The 20,173-nt window shown below is 38.2% G+C and overlaps 1 protein-coding gene across 1 annotated transcript in view; it reads left to right on the forward strand.

Moving 5' to 3' along the window:
* LOC102840571 (protein slowmo homolog 1-like) overlaps positions 1-18,739 on the forward strand; it is a 23,817-nt gene extending 5,078 nt beyond the window's left edge. The window contains exons 2-6 of the mRNA XM_006876929.1: positions 10,912-11,080; positions 15,863-15,952; positions 17,008-17,078; positions 17,167-17,269; positions 18,701-18,739. Coding sequence (XP_006876991.1) covers positions 10,912-11,080; positions 15,863-15,952; positions 17,008-17,078; positions 17,167-17,269; positions 18,701-18,739 — 472 coding nt within the window. The remainder of the gene's footprint in view (positions 1-10,911; positions 11,081-15,862; positions 15,953-17,007; positions 17,079-17,166; positions 17,270-18,700) is intronic.
* Positions 18,740-20,173: the final 1,434 nt, after the last annotated feature.

Consider the following 20,173-nt stretch of genomic DNA (forward strand, 5'->3'; position numbering starts at 1 on the left):
TCTTCTTATTGCTTAACTCAGAGTAACTTTCACAGGTATTGTCTGCCTCCCTGGTATATGGCAGTTGGTATTGGTTCTTGCCTGGGTTTTGGTGTTTTACAGAGTATAATTGTAGATTGACTATATGGCTGCAGTTGCTGACATTTCTTGGGTAATATAGGGAGAGAAAGAATCCCCCAAAGGTAGAAGGGGGAGCATAGAACAGCAAAACAGCACCAGCAAAACAACAACAACAACAAAAAAAAAAAACAGAAGAAAAAACAGCAACAACCCAACAAAAAACAACAACAACAAAATACTGTAGCCTGTAATCACAGAAAAGGGAGAGGCGGGAGAGAAGAAAGAAAAAAAAATCTGTAGCCTAATATGAGTGTGACGTTAATGTCTTCTCTTCAGCTTCTTGCTTTCAAAGCTGCCTGAGCTATTTCATGATGCCACTGTTGGTTATTATGCTGTACCTCAGTATTTAATTTAATTTTTGGCCTGTTTTGTTTTTAAACTCACTTTCCCTCTCTACACCCCTGTCCTGGCCTTTCCCATATTAAAAAAACAACAACAAAATACATTTAGGGCCAGCTCTTGGGCTGAGAGTATCTGTGTGCATACATGGTAGAAGAACTCACCAGTGGTGAGTGTCGACTCGCTTAGGTACCCCCTGTAGTCACCAATGAACAGATACCGAAAAATGAAATTCCTTACAAAGCAAAAGCAACAAAGTATATTGTCCACCTTTACTCCGAGGTTCCCGTGGTTTTTTCCATGGTTTGTCTGCTCCCTCACTTGATCTAGCTGGTTGGTCTTGCCCAAGTTGTGGGCTCCAGGCCACCAAGCCTGGCAGATTCAAAAGTATGTCATTTCTTACTTCTGCTTCAAGTTCCACTAGCTATATGCCTTCAAACTTTTAAAATATTTGTACCTAAGTGGTTCCAAGTTTTGGAGCTCAGCCCTGGATCTGCTTTGCCTGGTATTCTGTGGTATTACTGATGGTAAACTTCACTACACCTCCACCCTAACTGCCATCAAGTCCTGCCTCTCCTAATTTAAATTTTTGAAAACATACTTTATATAATTAGAAAAAAAATTGGTTGCCTAAAGTCACATGTCATTTGGAAGGTGGAACAAAATACTCTATTCTTCTAATTAGTGTATGGTTTGCTGTGCATATCCCAGCAACAACAAATAGAAGAATAAAGTATTTTGTACATGTACAATTGACCGACATTCTTCAAGTGGTACAACCATTCTCACCCACCCTCCTGCTCTGAATTGCTTCTCCTTCATTAACATAAAACCTAAGTTTCCTATTTAGGTTTCTAGTTGTGTTTTGCCTGTTTGGTCCCATATAATTAGGTCTTTAAAAGACCTTAATGCTCAAGGTAAACATTCTTTACTATTTAAGATAAACTATTGTAAGGAGCTCTGGTAGCATAGTGGCTATGAATTGGGCTGCAAACCGCAGTTCAAAACTACCAGCTGTTCTGTGGGAGAAAGATGAAGTTCTCTGCTCCCATAAAGATTTATAGCCTCGGAAACCCTGTACAGGGTCTCTATGAGTCAGAACCGTCTACACGGCACATAACAACAACAACATTGTTTGGTTTGGAGTTCTGGCATGGTGTTGTAAAATAACATTGTACTGGTACCCAAAAGGTTGGCATTTTGAATGCATCAGCCGTTCTTTGGAGATTATGAGTCAGCATCAACTCAAAGGTCCTTAACAGTATTATTTGGTTTGTGTTAAGGTGCAAGGGTCAGACTGTGGAATTAATTGCTCCTATGCAAGTTCAGGCTCAACTAAAAATAAAAACAAGTCCACAAGAGCCAAAATTTGACGTTTGACCTGTCCCACCTGAATTTAGAGACCATCTCAAGAACTGGTTTGTTGCATTAGACATTAATCACTGAAGACCAGAGAGTTGTAGGATGACATCAAGAACATCATACACAAAGAAAGCAAAATGTCATTAAGGAAACAAGAAAGAAAGAAAAGACAGAAATGATGTCAGAAGAGACTCTGAAACTTGCTCTCATGTGTAGAGAAGTCACAGTGAATGGAAGAAATAAGAAGGTAAAAGAGCTAAACAGAATATTTCAAAGGGCAGCTTTGCGAAGACAAAGTAAATTAATATATGATATGGCTAAAAACTTGGAGCTAGCAACTAAACAAGACCACACTTAGCATTCCTCAAGATGAAAGAACAGAAGAAAAGTTTCAAGCATCAACTTACAATATTGAAGAATTCTATGGGCAAAATATTGAATGATGCAGGAAGGATCAAAAGAAGATAGAAGGAATACACAGAGTCATTGTACCAAAAATAAATGGTTGATGTCCAACCATTTCAAGAGGTAGTATATTATCAAGAGCCAATGATACTGAAGGAAAAAGTCCAAGGTGCACTAAAAGCATTGGCAGAGAATATGGCTGTGGGAATTGATGGAATACAAATTGAAATCTTTCAACCAATTGATGCAGCACTGGAGGCATCTAATTAATTTATTTCTGCTTTAATCTTAGTTATTTCTTTTCTTTTGGTAGCTATAGGCTTACTTTGCTTGTCTTTTTCTAATTGTTGGAGGTGTTGTGTTAATGTGTTGATCTTGGTTCTTCTTTTTGGATGTGTGTGTTTATTGCTGTAAATTGCACTCTCAGCACTGCTTTTTCTGTGTACTCAAGGTTTTGGTATGTTGTGTTTTCATTTCCATTTGCCCCAAGAATTTTTTTTGTCTTGTATTTTATTTGTTCTCTGTGCAATGGAAAGGATATGTATTATTCCGTTGTTGGGTTGAGTGCTCTGGATAAATCTATGATGTCAAGTTGTTTATTTTGTTGTTTAGTCTCTCTCTGTCCTTGTTGAGTTTCTTTCTGGTTGTTCTATCCTTTTTCAAAAGTGGAATAAAGTGTGCCTCTTGTAAATAGCATATTGAAGGATTCCTTTCTGCTGTTTTCTGTCTCTTGGTTGGTGTATTTAATCCATTGATTTTCAGCATAATTATCAATAGGTAAGGAGCTCTGGTAGCGTAGTGGTTACGAATCGGGCTGCGAACCTTAGGGTCAGCAGTTCGAAACTACCAGCCGCTCCGCGGGAGAAAGATGAGGCTTTCTACTCCCGTAAATATTTACACCCTCGGAAACCCTGTACAGGGTCGCTATGGGTCGGACCCGACTCGATGGCACTTAACAACAACAACAATGTATTGACTGTAGTCATTTTGCTGTGTATGTTTGGGGTTGCTGCTCATTTTTTGTTCTACATGGTTTCCTGTATTGAGTTTCTGTGTGTTCTTGTCAATTTCCTAAAAGTTTTAATATTTATAAATTTTTCATGGAGTTTCCTTTCCTTGATTTGATGTAAAGATGTTTTAGGTTTCTTTTAGGTTATCCTGTAATTTTTCATTTCTTCTCCATTTTAAAAAAGTCTGTTCTGCCTTGAAATCTACCTGAGCTCCTCCCCACCAGGGACTCTGTAATATAATTTTCATTCCTTTAGCTTTGTAGTTGTCTTCATCATAAACTGACATCTTTGATTACTTATTTTCAGTCTTATAGTTTTGTTGTAAGCTGGTACTTCCATATCTGGACTGAATTCCAGATGGTGTTGCCATATATGTTAATCTCCAGCTGTTGTTGGTTATCAGTCCAAATGATTCCCTTTAGTAATTTTTGTAAAGCTGCTTAGATTGTAAAAATCCTTTAATTTCTGTTTATCTGGAACCCTTCTAATTTTGTGACTGTACTTGAGGGATAGCTTGGCTAGGTATATGATCCTTGGTTGGTATATGATTCTTGGTTTATATATGGCTCACCATTTATCCCTCAAATGCGATGGCAAAATTGGAACATATCCAGATAAAAAGGAATGAAAGAAGTTTGTATAAAACCAAGCCAGCTTTACATAAACTTCTAAAGGGAGTTCTTTAGACTGAGCCAACAACAGTAGACAAAATCCAGAGATTGACATACATAGCAACACCATCTGAATTCAGCCCAGATATGGAAATGTCCACAATAGAACAAAACTACATGACTGAAAACAGGGAATCAGATGTGTCAATAAATGATGAGGCTCCCACAAAGTGAAAGGAGGGATAAGTATAATTACAGAATTCCTGGTGAGGAGGAGCTCAAGTAGATTTCAAGATAAAACAGACTGTTTTAAAATGGGGAAGAAATTAGCAAATTACATGATAACTTTAAAAAAATTCATATACGTTCATATCAGATCAAGAAAAGGGAAATCCATGACAATTCTGTAAACATTAAAACTATGAAGAACTAAAAGAAAAAGCACAAAAATTGAACTCAGCACAAGAAAGCAAGTGGGATAAAGAAATCAGCAGCACCACAAAAAAGAAAAAGAAAGTAGGAAAGAAAGAAAAATACAGAGCAAAGTGACTGCAATCAATAATTGATAATTATGCTGAATTTAGATTGATTATATGCATCAGTTAGAGACAGGGAGTAACAGAATAGATAAGAAAACAGGACCCTTCAATATGCTGTCTACAAAGGGACACCTATCATACCCAAAGACAAATATACATGCTTTTAAAAGAATGGAAAAATATATCAAGCTAGTGGCAAAAAAAAAAAAAAAAAAAGAGCAGGAGTGGCAATAGTAATATCTGATAAAATAGACTTTAAAAAAAAAAATTTTTTTTTGAGAGGGTGGGGAGATGCACAAAAAAAACACTCAAGAATATGTAATAATTTAAACAACAAAAGGGCACATCCTGCAAGCCTGCCTCCCAGCTGCCAGCACTCAATCCCTTTCTTTCCATGAGTCTAAAGTTCTCAGCTGCTCCTTCTCTCCATGTCCTCATCTCTGCCTCAATCTCTGGTGTCACAGCTTCTCTGGATATGATCCCACGTTCCACTTGTGCTCTTTTCCCTTGATGGTCCTATGGTCCTCTGTTTCTGGACTGTGAGGTTAACTACTCCCCCATTTTGGTTATAAAACTTTTACTTTTACAGTTGTGACAGTTGCAATTAGTCATAGTAACATTACTCACTATTGAATCATAAGAATCTTATCCCCCATCTCTTTTCACCAGACCCATGTAGAGAAGATGAGAACTATTCAGTGAGGTCTCTACCTTCCCCCACACACTTTTAAACTAAACTGCCTCTTGAAAACTTGTAAGCCAGTCACTTTATGCCTTTATCACCCCCTCATTTTAGGTAGCCAATGTCTAAGTTGCCCGTAAACTAGACTCTTAGGCAAAACCCAGCAAAAGACAAAAGAAGTTTATTTTGACTAATGGGTCAATTGAACAACAGGACATAGCTTTAATAAATATCTATCCACCCAACAAAAAAGCATCAAAATACATAAATCAAACACTACTAAAATTGAAGAAAGGAATAGACAACTCAACAATTATAGTACATTTTAATACACCACTTCAAAAAGAACAGAAAAACTAGGAAGAAACTCAACATAGACACTGAGGAATTAAACACAATCTTTCAACTTGACATTGTGGATTTGTACAGAGCAATCAACACAACAACACAATACACATTCTTTTCCAGTGCACATTCTCCAGAATATGTTAGGCCACAAAACAAGTCTCAATAATGTCAAAATAGTATAATTCATCTTCTCAGATTACAATGCTATAAAATTAGAAATCAACAATAGGAAGATCAAGGAAACAAAAGAAAATACATGGAACCTGAATAACATCCTGTTTAAAAGCTACTGGGTAATAGAACAATTAAAACACAAAGTAAAAAAATTCCTTGAGGCAAATGAAAATGAAAACACAACATACCAAAACCTTGAGGACACAGCAAAAGCAATCCTGAGAATGCAATTTATAGCAACAAACACACACATCCATAAAGAAGAAAGAACCAAGATCAACCTATTAACACAACATCTCCAACAATTATAAAAAGACAAGCAAAGTAAGCCTATAGCCACCAGAACAAAGAAATAATTAAGACTAGATCAGAAATAAAGTAATTAGAAAACAGAAAAACAATAGAATTGATACGATTCATAAAACTGACAGTAGGAAATCTAACAAAAGAATCATGGGAGAAGACTCAAATAGCACGCATAAAAAATTATAAGGGTGACATGACAACAGAACCAACAAAATAATATGAATAGTTGTACTCAAATAAATTAGAAAATCTAGACTAAATGGATATATTTTAAAAAAAAACACAACCTACCTAAATGAACAGAGAGTAAAGTAGAAAACTTGAAACAGATGTATAACTAAAGTAGAAATGGATCACGTCATTAAAACATTCTGCCCACCCCCTACCCGCAAAAGTCCAGGCACTTTTTAAATGGTGTATTTTACCAAACATTCAGAGATGAGATGACACCAATTTTATCCAAACTATTCTAGAATATAGAAAAAGTTGGAAAATTCCAGAATATATTTTATGAAGCCAGAATAACCCTCATATCAAAATTAGGCAAGCACATCACTAAAAAATAAAATTATAGACTAATATCCCTCGTGAACATAGATGAAAAAATTCTCAACAAAATCCTAGCCAAATAGAATTCAACAACATATTAAAAAAATAATACATCAAAATAATAATAATACATCATGACCAAGTGAGATTTATTCCAGGGAGGCAAGGGTGGTTCAATATTAGAAAACCAATCAACATAATCCACCATGTAAGTTTAAAAAATAAGAGGAACCACACGGTCATACTGATTGATACAGAAAAGACTTTTGACAAAATCCAATATTCATTCTTGATTAAAAAAACAAAACAAAACTACAAAACATAAGAGATTATATACAAAACCCAACAGCCAGAATAACTTTCATGGAGAGAAACTGAAAGCTTTCCCTTTGCGAAAAGGAACTTGACAAGGATGCCCTTTATCACCACTCATATTCAGTATTGTATTAGAAGTCTTATTCAGAGCTATAAGGCAAGATAGGGAAAATAAAAGGAATCCAAATTGGCAAAGAAGAACTACAGCTCTATTTGCACACGATATGATCCTATACATAGAAAATCCCAACGACTCAGCAAGAAAATTATTGAAACGCATTGAAAGACTCAGCAAAGTGACAGGGTACAAGATCAATATACAAAAATCAGTTGGTCCTCTATAATAGTAAGACAGCTCTGATTAAGAAATTTGGAGAAGAGTACCATTTACCATAGCCACCAGGTTTGCTGGTTATGTTTCTTGATTGGAAGTTTTTTTCTTTCATAGTTTTGTATGTATCTTTCATATTTTGTATATATTTTTTCTTTTATAGTTTTGTATATATCTGCCCATTTCCTTCTTGCCTACATGTTTTTTTCTGAAAGAAAGAGCTTAGTCTTTTTTTTTTTTTTAATTGATAATTTACATGGGAGAACATCTGTTTTACACTCATCATTTCATTGCAGTGATTACAGTTTCATACATGCATCCTGCTTGTCTGGATAGGGTCCCACATTCTGGATAGAGCTTAATATTAATGTTTTTCCTCTGTAGGTAACATTTCTTTCCTTATGTTTGATGTTGGATAGTTTGATTGTGTTATGGCTTGGTGATTTTCTTTTGGGATCTATCATGCTTGGAGTGGTTCAACTAATTGAATGTTTATCTACTCATCTTTCATGATAGGGAAATTTTCTTCCCAAAACTGACTATTTGGCCGTGAATTTGTTTCCTTGTTTCTTAATGTGCTCACACATATTCAAGGTAGCTATGGCAGGTCCCATCAACTGCTGACTACCCAAAATCAATAGTCACCTCCTTTCTTGCCATATCTGCTCAACTCAGTCTCCCGATAAATACTCGATCTACTTTTTATCTGAAGCTCAGAGTTCCAGGACCATCCTCTGAATTTGTTTTATCTGGTTTTCAGTATCCTTGCTGCAGAGAGTCTGCATAGTGTTTCTGCCTAGTCAGCCATCTTGCCCTGCCTCCTCAGTTTGATTCTTGTGTTTTCAATCTGGTGAGATCCAGGTGTGTAGGTGCCTTTTGTGTTGGAAAATGTATTTGCAAAGAAATAAGTCATTGACATTGCAAAATTTTATCATAGGATCTCCAGCATTGTTTCTATCACCAAAGTCACCTTTCTAAATACTGATCCTATCCTTTTGGTTTTCAACTTACTCATTCTAATCACCAGTAATTATCAATGCATCTTGATAGCATGTTTTCTCAATATCTGACTGTTGAAGTTAGAATTCTTCAGCTTCATCATTACTGGCTTTAGTGTTTGGTAGTAAATTATAATAATAATCATATTAACTGACCTTTCTTGTTTATTGTTGTTGCTAAGTTCCATCAAGTCAGTTCAGATTCCTAGGAAACATGTATAAGATAAGCACTGGACTGTATAAGGTTTCCAAGGAGCAGCTAATGGCTTTGAACTGCCAATCTAGCAGTTATCAGTCCAGTATTTATCTTATAGCACCACACTTGTGCTCAAGTCTTCTTTGTAGGCATATGGATATAACCATATCATATACAGCATTGCATTTCAAGATAGATCTTGAAATGGTCTTTTTGATGATAAATGTAATGCTATTCCTCTTCAAATTGTCATTCCTGGAATAGTAAACTATGATTTTCCTATTTTAAATTTTCAATACCAGTCCATTTCAGCTCACTAATGTCTAGGATATCAGTCTTTATGCATTGCATTTCATTTTTGAAGACTTTTCATTTTCCTAGATTCCTATTTGGCTAACTACAGGACATTAGAAACAAAGGAAATTTCACAAAATCATGATTGGCAGCCAATCAATTCATCACTGTTGCGGGTGTGTGAGAAACTCTGTCCATATGGCCAAACGCTCAAGTAATCCAATCTCTACTCATTTTAGTGAGAGTGAGTTTCTGTTAACTTGATTTTGCAAAATTGGGCACCCAACCCAGTAAATACGGGCAGATGCACCACATGGCCTGCCACAAATGGTTTTTATTCTTTTCTCCAAAAAGCCCCTCCTCCAATTCCAGTTCCCCATATACAATTCTATGGCATGGCCTATTTTCCCTACCCCCAAAGAAGCCAAAATGGCTTGCTCATGGTCTTAATGACTGTATTCTTATTTAAATTCCCTAGTCCTAGAAGAACCTGATTACACATCCCTGGATGTAAATCAACAATCTGTCTGCCAGGTCTAGCAATCTCAGGAATTCCTGAAGATGGACAACACTCACAAGAGTTATTTCTCACAGATACTACAGAAGGGTGGGAGTAGGGTGGATGATTAAGGGTGATAGAGATGTTAAGGAAGGACTATGATTGGGATAAGTATGCAGCTACAGATTAGAAAAGTTTAAAGGAATGGTTCTGTGAGAAATGTTGTCCATACCAACAAACACTCAAGTAATCCAATCTGTACTCATTTTAGGTAGGGAGCGTGAGATTTTCTTTATTTGATTTTGCAAACTCAGGCACCCAACCCAGTAGACACAGGCAGACACACATGGCATGGCCAATCCTCAAACAGTTTTATTCCTCTGTCTAGAAAAAGCCCCTGCTCCAGTTCCAGTTCCCCATTTACAAATTTACCAGCATGTTTTCCCTACCCCCAGAGAAGCCAAAATGGTCTTAATGACTGTATTCTTATTTAACATTCCTAGCTTGTCAAACTAGTTCTTCACCTCATCTGAGCTTTTGTTATTCTAGCCTACTACCCCAAAGACTTCCTTTAGTCATGAAGATGGACCAGCCAACAAGAGTTATTTCTCACAGTTCTGAGACCCTCTGACTTTGTGGTCAGGGTTTGACTCATGACCATGTAGTCCTGGCATCCAAGCTTCCACTAAGGGCATGTCCAGGCAAGTTTCCTAAGGGTAAGACTGGTCTGGCTAGGGGAGTTGTAATCTACTTTCAAACACCCACAACCTGAGGACAAAGCTTTTTACATTGCTAGTTAGTGATAAAAAGAATGAACTCAATGGAGGATGAATTTATATCAATACTCATAATGGTGTTTGAGCTCCCACAGTTAACCATGGCCTTCCCCAAACTAAGTGCTGTAGAATTTAAAATCTAATACAATATAAGACAATATCAGGACCCCAACTTTTAACTTAAATTAGATAAAGTGTAACTATTATCAGTAAATCATTAAGGGGCATGTTCAGGCAAGTTCCCTAGTTCTTTGTGTAAACCAAGGGCAAAAGGCCCTTCCCAGGGCTTGCCCTGATTTGTCTAAGTATGACCACACAGCTGGTTTAATGGTCAGCAAGCATTGGGGAAGTAACAAAGAAGTCAATTGACATCTGAACTTATGTTAAGATACAAAATACACTTAAGACACCTGCTGTAAATCATGTTGATGTTGTTGTTAAGTGCTGTCGAGTTGGTTCCAACTCATAATGACCTGATGATACAGGGTTTTCAAGGAGTGGCTGGTGGGCTTGAACCATTGACCTTGCAGTAGCTGTCCAGTGTTTACCTTACAACTTATCTATACCAGGCTGTAAACTGTAACTTTCCCCAAACCAAGTACTTTAGAATTTAAGATCTAATCTGTGCTTTATGGTGATCTTGGGGAAGGAAAGAGATATGTTGGAGTGCAAAGCACTATATCAAAGTAGACAAAAGTGTCTCAGTTGAGCTTCCCATAAAAGTGTCTGGCAAGGACTACAGATGAGCGTGGCTTTTAGGGCAAGGGTAGGCTTAGTCCTTGACTACAACTTCCTTCAGAGACTGCAGTGCAACAGCAGTGTACTCCCCATGAGGTCTGTCAGGCACAGTTTTGTAATTGCCTATAGTTAGATCAGAAGAATTCCACATATGAATTTATTTTGTCATAAAATACCTTCACTTAAACCCCAAAGTAAAGCATTTTGATATAAGCATCGATGTGGATTTTTATTGCACTCAGGGAGTTCCTGCACAGTCTGGCACTTTACAGATCTCAGGGATAACTTGTTTATGCTGGCTGATTGTATTTATTCCCAGCCACCCATGGAACACCGTCATCGAGGCTGCCATGAGGAAGTACCCAAATCCAATGAATCCTTGTGTTGTGGGAGTGGATGTCTTGAAGCGGACGGTGGACAGCCATGGCCGCCTTCACAGCCACCGCCTGCTCAGTACTGAGTGGGGGCTGCCCACGTTATTGAAAGCGGTGAGCCCCATGCTGCATGTTCTCTGCTAGTATCTTCTTACAGTAAATAATTACTTAATCCTGAAGCTCCCAGTCATGATTTCTGGGAAATTTAAGAGATGATTTATTGTTCTGTAAATTCCATCTTGTTGTTGTTAAGTGCCCTCAGTTTGTTTTGACTCATAGGAACCCTGCTTTTCCAAGGAGTGTCTGGTGGTTTGAACTACCAACCTTGCAGTTAGAAGTTTAGTGTTCATCCTACAGTGCCACCTCAGGACCTTGTATAGGGTTTCAGCAGCTTTAAATCTTTTTAGGAGTAGAAAGCCTTATCTTTTCTCCTGCAAAGTGATGGGCTCCAACCACTGACCTTGTGGTTTTGTAGTCCAGTGCTTATCTACAGATCCACCAACTCCATAAACTCCATCAAACACCACAATCTTCAGTGTAGGTTGCACCTCAATGTAAAGAAAATTAAAATCCTCAAAACTGGACCAACAAATAACATCATGATAAATGGAGAGAAGACTGAAGTTGTCCAAGACTTCATTTTGTTTGTATCTGTTATCAACATTGATGGAAGCAGTAGTCAAGAAATGAAACAATATATTGCATTAAGCAAATCTGCACATGACTTCTTGAAAGTGTGCAAGTACAAAGGTGTCAGTCAGTTTAAGGACTGACCCAAGTCATGGTATTTTCAATAGCCTCATATGCATGTGAAAGTTGGACAATGAGTAAGAAAGACCATTAAAGAATTGATGCACTTTAGCTATGGTGTTGGAAAATAGTACTAAAAGTATCATGTTTGCCAGAACAAAAAATCTGTGTTGGAAGAAGTACATCCAGAATGTTCCTTAGAAGCTAGGATGGCGAGACTTGGTGGACAGGTTTCAGATGAGCATCCACACGAAGACAGACTAGGAAGAAAGAGAGATGAATTACTTCCAAATATTTAGTCACTGAAAACCTTATGAAAGCAGAGAAACACTGTCAGATATAGTGCCAGAAAATGAGCCCTTCAAGTTGGAATGTACTCAAAATTCAACTGGGGAAGAGCTGCCTCCTCAAAGTAGATCTGACTGTGATAACACGACTGGAGTAAAGCTCATGGGAAAAAGCCCGTGGGACCTTCATTTGCTTATGGGACACAACTCAAAATGAAGAGAAACAGCTGTAAACATCCATTGAAAATTGGAACAAGGAATGTATGAAGTATGAATCTGGGAAAATTGGAAGTTGTCAAAAATGAAATGGAATACATAAACATCAATATCTTAGGCATTAGTGAGCTGAAATGGACTGGTGTTGGCCATTTTGAATCTGACAACCACATGGTTTACTATGTAGGGAATGACAAATTGAAAAGGAATGGGGTTGCAGTCATAGTCAAAAAGAACATATTCAGATCAGTCATGAGGTACAAAATATCTGTGATAGGATAATATCCATGTGCCTACAGGGAAGCCTAGTTAATACCACTATTATTCAAATTTATGTACCAAGCACTAAAGCCAGTGAGGATAAAATAGAAGAATTCTACCAACTTCTTTGATCTGAAATTGATCTAACATGCAATCAAGATGTATTGATCATTACTGGTGATTGGAATGCAAAGGTTGGGAGAAAAGAGGAAGGATCAGAGTTGGGAAATATGGCCTTGGTGATAGAAATGATGCTGGAGAACGCATGATAGAATTCTGAAAAACCAATGATTTGTTCATTTCAAATACTTTCTTTAGACAGCATAAGAGATGACTATACACATGGACCTCATCAGATGGAATTCATAGAAATCAAATTGACTACATCTGTGGAAAGAGATGATGGATGGAAAAGCTCCATATCATCAGTGAAAACAAGGCCAGGGGCAGACTGTGGAACAGACCATCAATTACTCATATGAAAATTCAAACTGAAGCTGAAGAAAATGAAAACAAGTCCATGAGAGCCCAAATATGACCTTGAATATATCCAACCGGAATTTAGAGATTATCTGAAGAATAGATTTGATACATTGAATACTAAAGACTGAAGACTAGAAGAGTTGTGGATGACATCAAGAACATCATACATGAAGACAGCAAAAAGTCATTGAGAATACTAGAAAGAAGGAAAAGGTCAAAATGCATGTCAGAAGAGACTCTGAAACTTGCTCTCCAGTGTAGAGATGCTAAAGCAAATGGAAGAAATGAGGCGGTCCAAGAGCTAAACAGAAAATTTCAAAGATCAGCTTTAGAAGATAAAGCCAAAGATTACAACAAAATGTGCAAAGATCTGGAATCAGAAAACCAAAAAGGAAGAACACGCTCAGCATTTCTCAAGCTGGGGGAAATGAAGAAAAAATGCAAGCCTCGACTTTCATTATTGAAAGATTCACTGAGCAAATTATTGAATGATGCAGAAAGCATCATGAGAAGATGGAAGAAATACAGAGTCACTGTACCAAAAGGAAATGGTTAATGTTCAACCATTTCAAGAGGTAGCATATGATCAAGAGCCAATGATACTGAAGGAGGAAGTCCAAGGTGCATTGAAGGAATTGGCAAAGAACAAGGCACCAGGAATTGATGGAATAAAAATTTGAAATCTTTCAAGAAATTGAGGTGGTACAGGAGGCACTCACTCATCTCTGCCAAGAAATTAGGAAGACAGCTATCTGGCCAACTGATTGACCCAATGGAATGCGGAAATCATCGGACAATCTCTTTGATATCCCATGCAAATAAAGTTTCGCTAAAGGCAATACAGAAATGGCTACAATCATACATTGACAGAGAACTTCCAGAGGTTCAAGCTGGATTCAAATGAGGCCATGGAACGAGGGATATCATTGCTGATTTCTGATGGATCTTGATGAAAGCAGAGAATATCAGAAAGATGTTTACCTGTGCTTTATTGACTATACAAAGTCTTTTGATTATGTGGATCATGACAAGCTATGGACAACATTGCGAAGTATTAGTATTATGGAACACTTAATTGTGCTCATGAGGAATCTGTACATGGACAAAGAGGCAGTTGTTCAAACAGAGCATGGGAACACTGAATGTTTTAAAATTAAGAATGCTGTGTGACAAGCTTGTATTCTTTCACCATACTTATTCAACCTGTATGCTGAGCAAATAATCTGAGAAGCTGGGTTCTATGAAGAAAAATGTGGCATCAGGATTGGAGGAAGACTCATTAACAATGTGCTGTTATGCAGATGATACAGCCTTACTTGCTGAAAGTGAAGAGGACTTAAAACATTTACTGATGTAGAGCACAGCCTTCGGTATGGATTACATCTCAATGTAAAAACAAAAATCCTCACCACTGAACCAATAATCACCATTCTTTATCAACAGAGAAAAGATTGAAGTTGTCAAGGACTTCTTTCTTCTTGAATCAACTATCAACACTCTGGAAGCAGCAGTCAAGAAATTAGATGACATATTGCAGTAGACAAATCTGCTACACAAGACCTTTTTAAAGTGTTGAAGAGCAAAGATGTCAGCTTGAGGACTAAGGTGTGCCTGACTCAAGCCATGGTATTTAAAATAACCTCATATGTATGTGAAAGCTGGACAGTGAATAAAGAAGACTGCAGAAGGATTGAAACTTTTGAGTTATGGTGTTGGAGGAGAATATTGAAAGTGCCATGGGCTGTCAAAAGAACCAATAGATCCATTTTGGAAGAAATACAGCCAGAGTGCTCCTTAGAGGCCAAGATGACCAAACTTCGTCTCTCATACTTTGGACATATTGTCAGGAGGGACCAGTCACTGGAGAAGGATATTATGTTTGGTAATGTGGAGGGTCCGAGAAAAACAGGAAGACCCCCAATGAGATGGATTGGTCAAGTGGCAGCATTGATGGACTCAAGCGTGGCAACAGTAGTGAGGTTGCTCCAGGATAGGGCAGTGTTTTTGTTCTGCTATGCATAAGGTTGCTGTGGGTCCTTACTGACTCGATGGCACCTAACAACAACAACTACGGACCAGTCCCTAGAGAAGGACTGCATGACTGGCACAGTAGAGGGTCAACAAAAAAGAGGAAGACCCCCAATGAGATGGATTGGCACAGTGGCTGTAGCAGTGGACTCAAGCATAACAACATTTGTGAGGATGTCATAAGTTCACTGTGAGTTGGAACTGATTCAATGGCACCTAACAACAATAGCAGCAACAAGTTATCTCAAATCAAACGAAATCTTACCCTTCACCCCATCCTCAGTCATAAAATCCTCCTCCCTTCTGCCTTAATCCATAGACCTGCCTGAGTGCTAGTTTAAAATGTCCCTCAACTTGAGTCCAAAGTTGTTCCATGGTCCATTAAACCACAAGTGGTCTTATCTGTGCCCTTTCTTTACCCAACTTCCACCTCCTCTGCTGCCTTGGCTCTCTTTCTTCCACGAACATAACACATGGACTTTGAGTGGGATGCTGTCTTGGCTAGACACACTATTCCCCCAGAGCTCAAATATCCTGTTGACAGAGGAGCCTTGCCTGATTGCCTTGTCTAAAATAGTACTACCCTTCACCCTAGGTCTCTTAACTTACTTTTTTGTTTAGGTACTTGCCTGCTATCTTACACTGTGCTAGACTTGAATTCCTCTCTTTGTTTAATGTCTGTTTCATTCACTAATATGGAAATGCTCAAGATAAGGATTTTGTCAGTTTTATACATTGTTGTAACCCCAGTTACATTATTTGTCCAATAAATAAGTTATTAAACGAAATAGCATTTTGTATTTAGCAGTATGAAATGAATTTTTTTTTTTTTTTTTGACACATCAGTATCTAGTTTTGCTTTGTTTTTTAGATTTTGGGAACCAGTAACACTTTGACATACATCAAGGAACATTCTATTGTGGATCCAGTGGCGAAGAAAATGGAACTTTGTTCTACCAATGTAAGTAATGACCTAAGATGAGAAAGGTGCTTAATATTCCTCAGTGAAGGGGATAATGCCTTTGTTTACTTTTATTTCCAGTATACCTTTGTCTAAGTGACATTTTATGTTTCATAGACAAGCTGGATTTATTGAACAATGTATTCTTTTTCTTTTTTTTAAGTATAATTAATATATTAAAAATGTACATTCTGATGAACTGTCATAAGCTAAACATCTGTGTAACCTGCAAGCACATCAAAGAACATGACCAGCACCCTGGAAGCAATCCGTACTTATATTTAGTTGCCTCTCTTCCTAGTAGAACCACTGTCCTGACTTCAGGCAGAGGAAGCCCAGTGTTTAAAACAACTAAAAACAGACTTGATCTGGGTAAAAAAAGGACAGGGAGGAATCCTTGCGTTTACTCAACCCCTTCCTTGAAGGGGTTACTGAAGCATCTTTGAACCTCTATGAAACTCTGAAAACCACCAGTCCAGCCTATAGCAATAGCCTCACTATTGTCTTTGTGCTGTTGGTCTTTACTAGTCTATGCTCTACCCCACTGACAGTTGTCTTTCTTAGAAGAAATCTGATTTTGTCACTGTTTGCTGAAAGATTAAGTTCCGAACTTTACCATTAGATAAAGTCCAAACTCCTTAATTATAGGACCCTTTGCTTATGGTTAACTTCCTGACTCGGTTCCTTTCCCTCTTGTACAGATACAGGGAGTCTTTCATGTGTCCTACAATGCCTGACAGTATCCTTTGATGTATCCTTTTCTCTCTGCCTGAAAATTCTTTCTTTACTTGGAAAATTCCACAACAACCTTCAAGAAAGTCTCAGTGAAGCATCCACTTGTATTTCTGTAATAGCAGCACTAGATAACTAAGACAATAGGTTACAATAGCAAGAAGGAACATCTGGACTTCATGCAACCATACCTCCTGAGCCTAAATGTTTCTTCTGTTCTGGCTCCAATAAGTACTAATTTTATAATGAAAGCATATGGGTAAATGCTTTGGGAAGAAATGCTAGAGAAATAGACACAAACATTGTTTCTGTATTTTTTCAAGATCACACTCAGAAGTTTGGTGTCAGTTGATGAGAGGTTGCTGTACACTCCTCATCCAGAGAACCCTGAAATGTAAGTCATTGCCTCCTGGTTTAACACTCAGAAATCTGAGGGTCAGTATGGGCCTATGATTTTCTAGTTTTTACTCTTCCTTTTGCAGGACTGTGCTTACCCATGAAGCCATCATCACAGTGAAGGGCATTAGCCTAGGCAACTATTTAGAAAGTTTAATGGCCAACACAATATCGTCCAATGCGAAAAAGGTATGTATCTCATCCCAAGGGCCTGTGTGGGCTTTAGTTGCAGATTGAGTGGGTAAAATTCTTAATCCCAGAAATCCTATTGAGCTCTTCTATACCTGAGTTTTTAGTGCCAATGCATTTTCTGCAACTACATTCAAAGCCAGTGGCAGAAAAAGGATTGAGGAGAAAGTAAGCCTGAAAGTGTGCTTGGCATTTACTTTTCCTAGTACAGAAAGTGTGGCATAACTGTGGAACAAACTGCCACTTCAAGAAGCTGAAATATAGGCTTAACAAAACAAACACATGAACCCTAAGCATGAAAAGCTAATATTGGGTTAACATTGTCAGGGAAGCTAGTCTTAATTTTTATTAATTGTATATTTAGTGGAATGAGCATTAAGTGACTTTGGCTAAATAATCTGTGTTTGTAATGTCCCTGAAGACAGCTACTATCTTCCTATCTTCCTATTGGGCCACCAAAAATGTTTGTTGAAATAAAACTTCCATTGTAGTTTTGTAGGAGGAAGGGAATACTCAAGACAAAACCACTTCAGAACTTTTATGAGAAAAATCAGAGTAAACTTATACCAAATTGGCTGTATTTAAAATCCTTTTATCTTAGAGGTTGCTGTGTTGAAGGCTTAATAAAGAATCATTGCCTCCCTCTAGCAAGTAAATGAGCACTGGTGTGGAGCTGTAGGATAAGCACTGGACTGCTAACCACAAAGTCGGCAGTTCACACCCACCAGTTGCTCTCAGAAACCCTATACAGGGTCACTATGAGTCGGAACTGACTCAATAGCACACAACAACAGCAACAATAAGCAAGTAAATGGAGTAATCTTTGTAACTTTAGTTGCCATTTCAGGGATAATGCTCATGTTATGCCTAGTAATGTTAGTGTCTTGAGAGCAGTTGCAGGTGTTGGAAATGGAGAGGTCATCCAAGGGCAAAAAGACAACTGCTTTGGGTAAAATATAGGTCATTCACCTCCTTTCTGTAAAGGGATTGATGAAGCATTATGCATGTATAAGAAGTCTATAGAACTTATTTTCCTATGGCCTTCGTGGCCTCTCCTGTGTCAGTCACAGAGCTAGAATTTGGGGAGCCTGAGGTTAGAGAGCACATACTCTTGGACCTCTAACTGATTCACTGAAGATCCTGGGAAGGAGGCTGCTGGTTCTGCTTCATTCTCTACTTACAAAGAGAAACCTGTTCCACTATGATGAGAAGGTGCCACTATTTGCTGACACAGGAGAGTATTTTAGGCAATGAATATGAATACCATATGTTAGTGCTAAGTTTGAGGAGCTGCCTACATTGATGAAAGGCTGCCACTGTATCTTCCCCAACACCTGAGTACTTAACTCTGCAGTGCAAATGCAGCTTGTGTCTGGAGTAAGAGGGGCAGACTGTCTTAAAACCATATTGAAATATTTTCTGTTACTCCAGGGATGGGCTGCCATTGAGTGGATAATTCAAAATTCTTAAGGTGCTGTAAGCTATTGGCCCTGCACTTGTACCTTGTGGTGGACGAAGAGTGATAACAGCAGCACTCAGGAACTGGTATAGTTTCAGCATTCTCTTCACTATGTGCATGGTGTATGTGGGTGGGAGGTGCTTAAAGGGTGAAACTGCATGTTCATCTCTAGCCTTGTGCAGTGAAAAGAATCATCACCATGTTCCTCCTCTTCCTGTTAACTTCCTTGTTTCATGGCCAGATTAATTTTCAAGACAAACTTGGACATTTATTATCGGGTGTCTTTTGAAGGCAGTTCAGCTACTTATGCAAACTGTTCTCAGTAATGGGTTGTTTAAACAATTTTCAAATTGTGTGTATAGTTAGTAAAGAAGCTTTCATTAATAAGCCCAGATAGTGGGAGGTTTCTTTCATTTGGGGTAAAATGTGAAGATTTACACATGTCCTTGAAGCAATGCAGCGAGTAGAAAGTTGATCCATTTCTTCCTTAGCTATAAGCCATGATGGCCTCAGTTGTTTTGCATCTTGTGATAAAAGTATTAAAGTCATGTGTAGCATTTCCTAGAGCTTCACAAACATTCCCTGGGCTCCTCTGCCTCCAGTGACTGGAGATGCAGAGACTGATCTGACATTCAGTTGTTTAAGCCATCTTCATGCTCTACAAGAAAGTAAAACAGTTATTTGCTTACCTTTGTTTAGGGAATCTCTCCCCTCCTGCATGGAAACACTACATGTAGTTGATGCCTATGCTGCCTGCATGGCTGGCTCTCCGTGGCTTGCTTGCTTGTTTTCACCATGCATAAGCACTCTTATCTCCACCAGTCAGAAAATGAGGGCAGTGTGCCTCCAGGTTTCTTTAAATAATTGCTTGCTTGTTTTGCTGAATTCTCTGATGCTTATGTTTGCTAGAGACCTTCACTTTGAATTCAAAGTTATGGTCTGCCCCTGGGCCTTTCGTTCCTGATATTGTTGCTGTTAAGCACCATAGAGTGAGTTTCAATTCATAGAGACCCTGTATAGGGTTTCTGAGGAGCAGTTGGTAGATTTCAACCACCAACCTTTTGGCTAGTAGTCCAGTGCTTGTCCTGAAGCACCACTCTAGCCCTCCTCTTAAACACAGTCAGAGCACATTCACAATATTTGTATTGTGGTAGTGTCACTTCAGTAAGTCATAGACTCTGTCAGGTTGTTTTTCATAAAATAGAGCTAAACTGCCTGAATTTTTCATCAGATACCTCACCAATATATCCATACATACAAGCAGGGAGAGATGGAGAGAGAAAGACAGAGGGAAAGTAAAAGAAAAGCAAAAGCTGCTCCTGATTTCCTGATTTGGGGATGAAAAGTCATAGAATCTGTGTCCTGCACAGCTACTGCCGCCCTGAGCTCTAAAGCCAGTGCCTCTCTACAGTGGGGAGCCCAGTCCTACTCACAAGCAGAAGTCT

The sequence above is a fragment of the Chrysochloris asiatica genome, unplaced genomic scaffold (genome assembly GCF_000296735.1).
Source record: "Chrysochloris asiatica unplaced genomic scaffold, ChrAsi1.0 scaffold00429, whole genome shotgun sequence".
Taxonomy (NCBI): Eukaryota; Metazoa; Chordata; class Mammalia; order Afrosoricida; family Chrysochloridae; genus Chrysochloris; species Chrysochloris asiatica.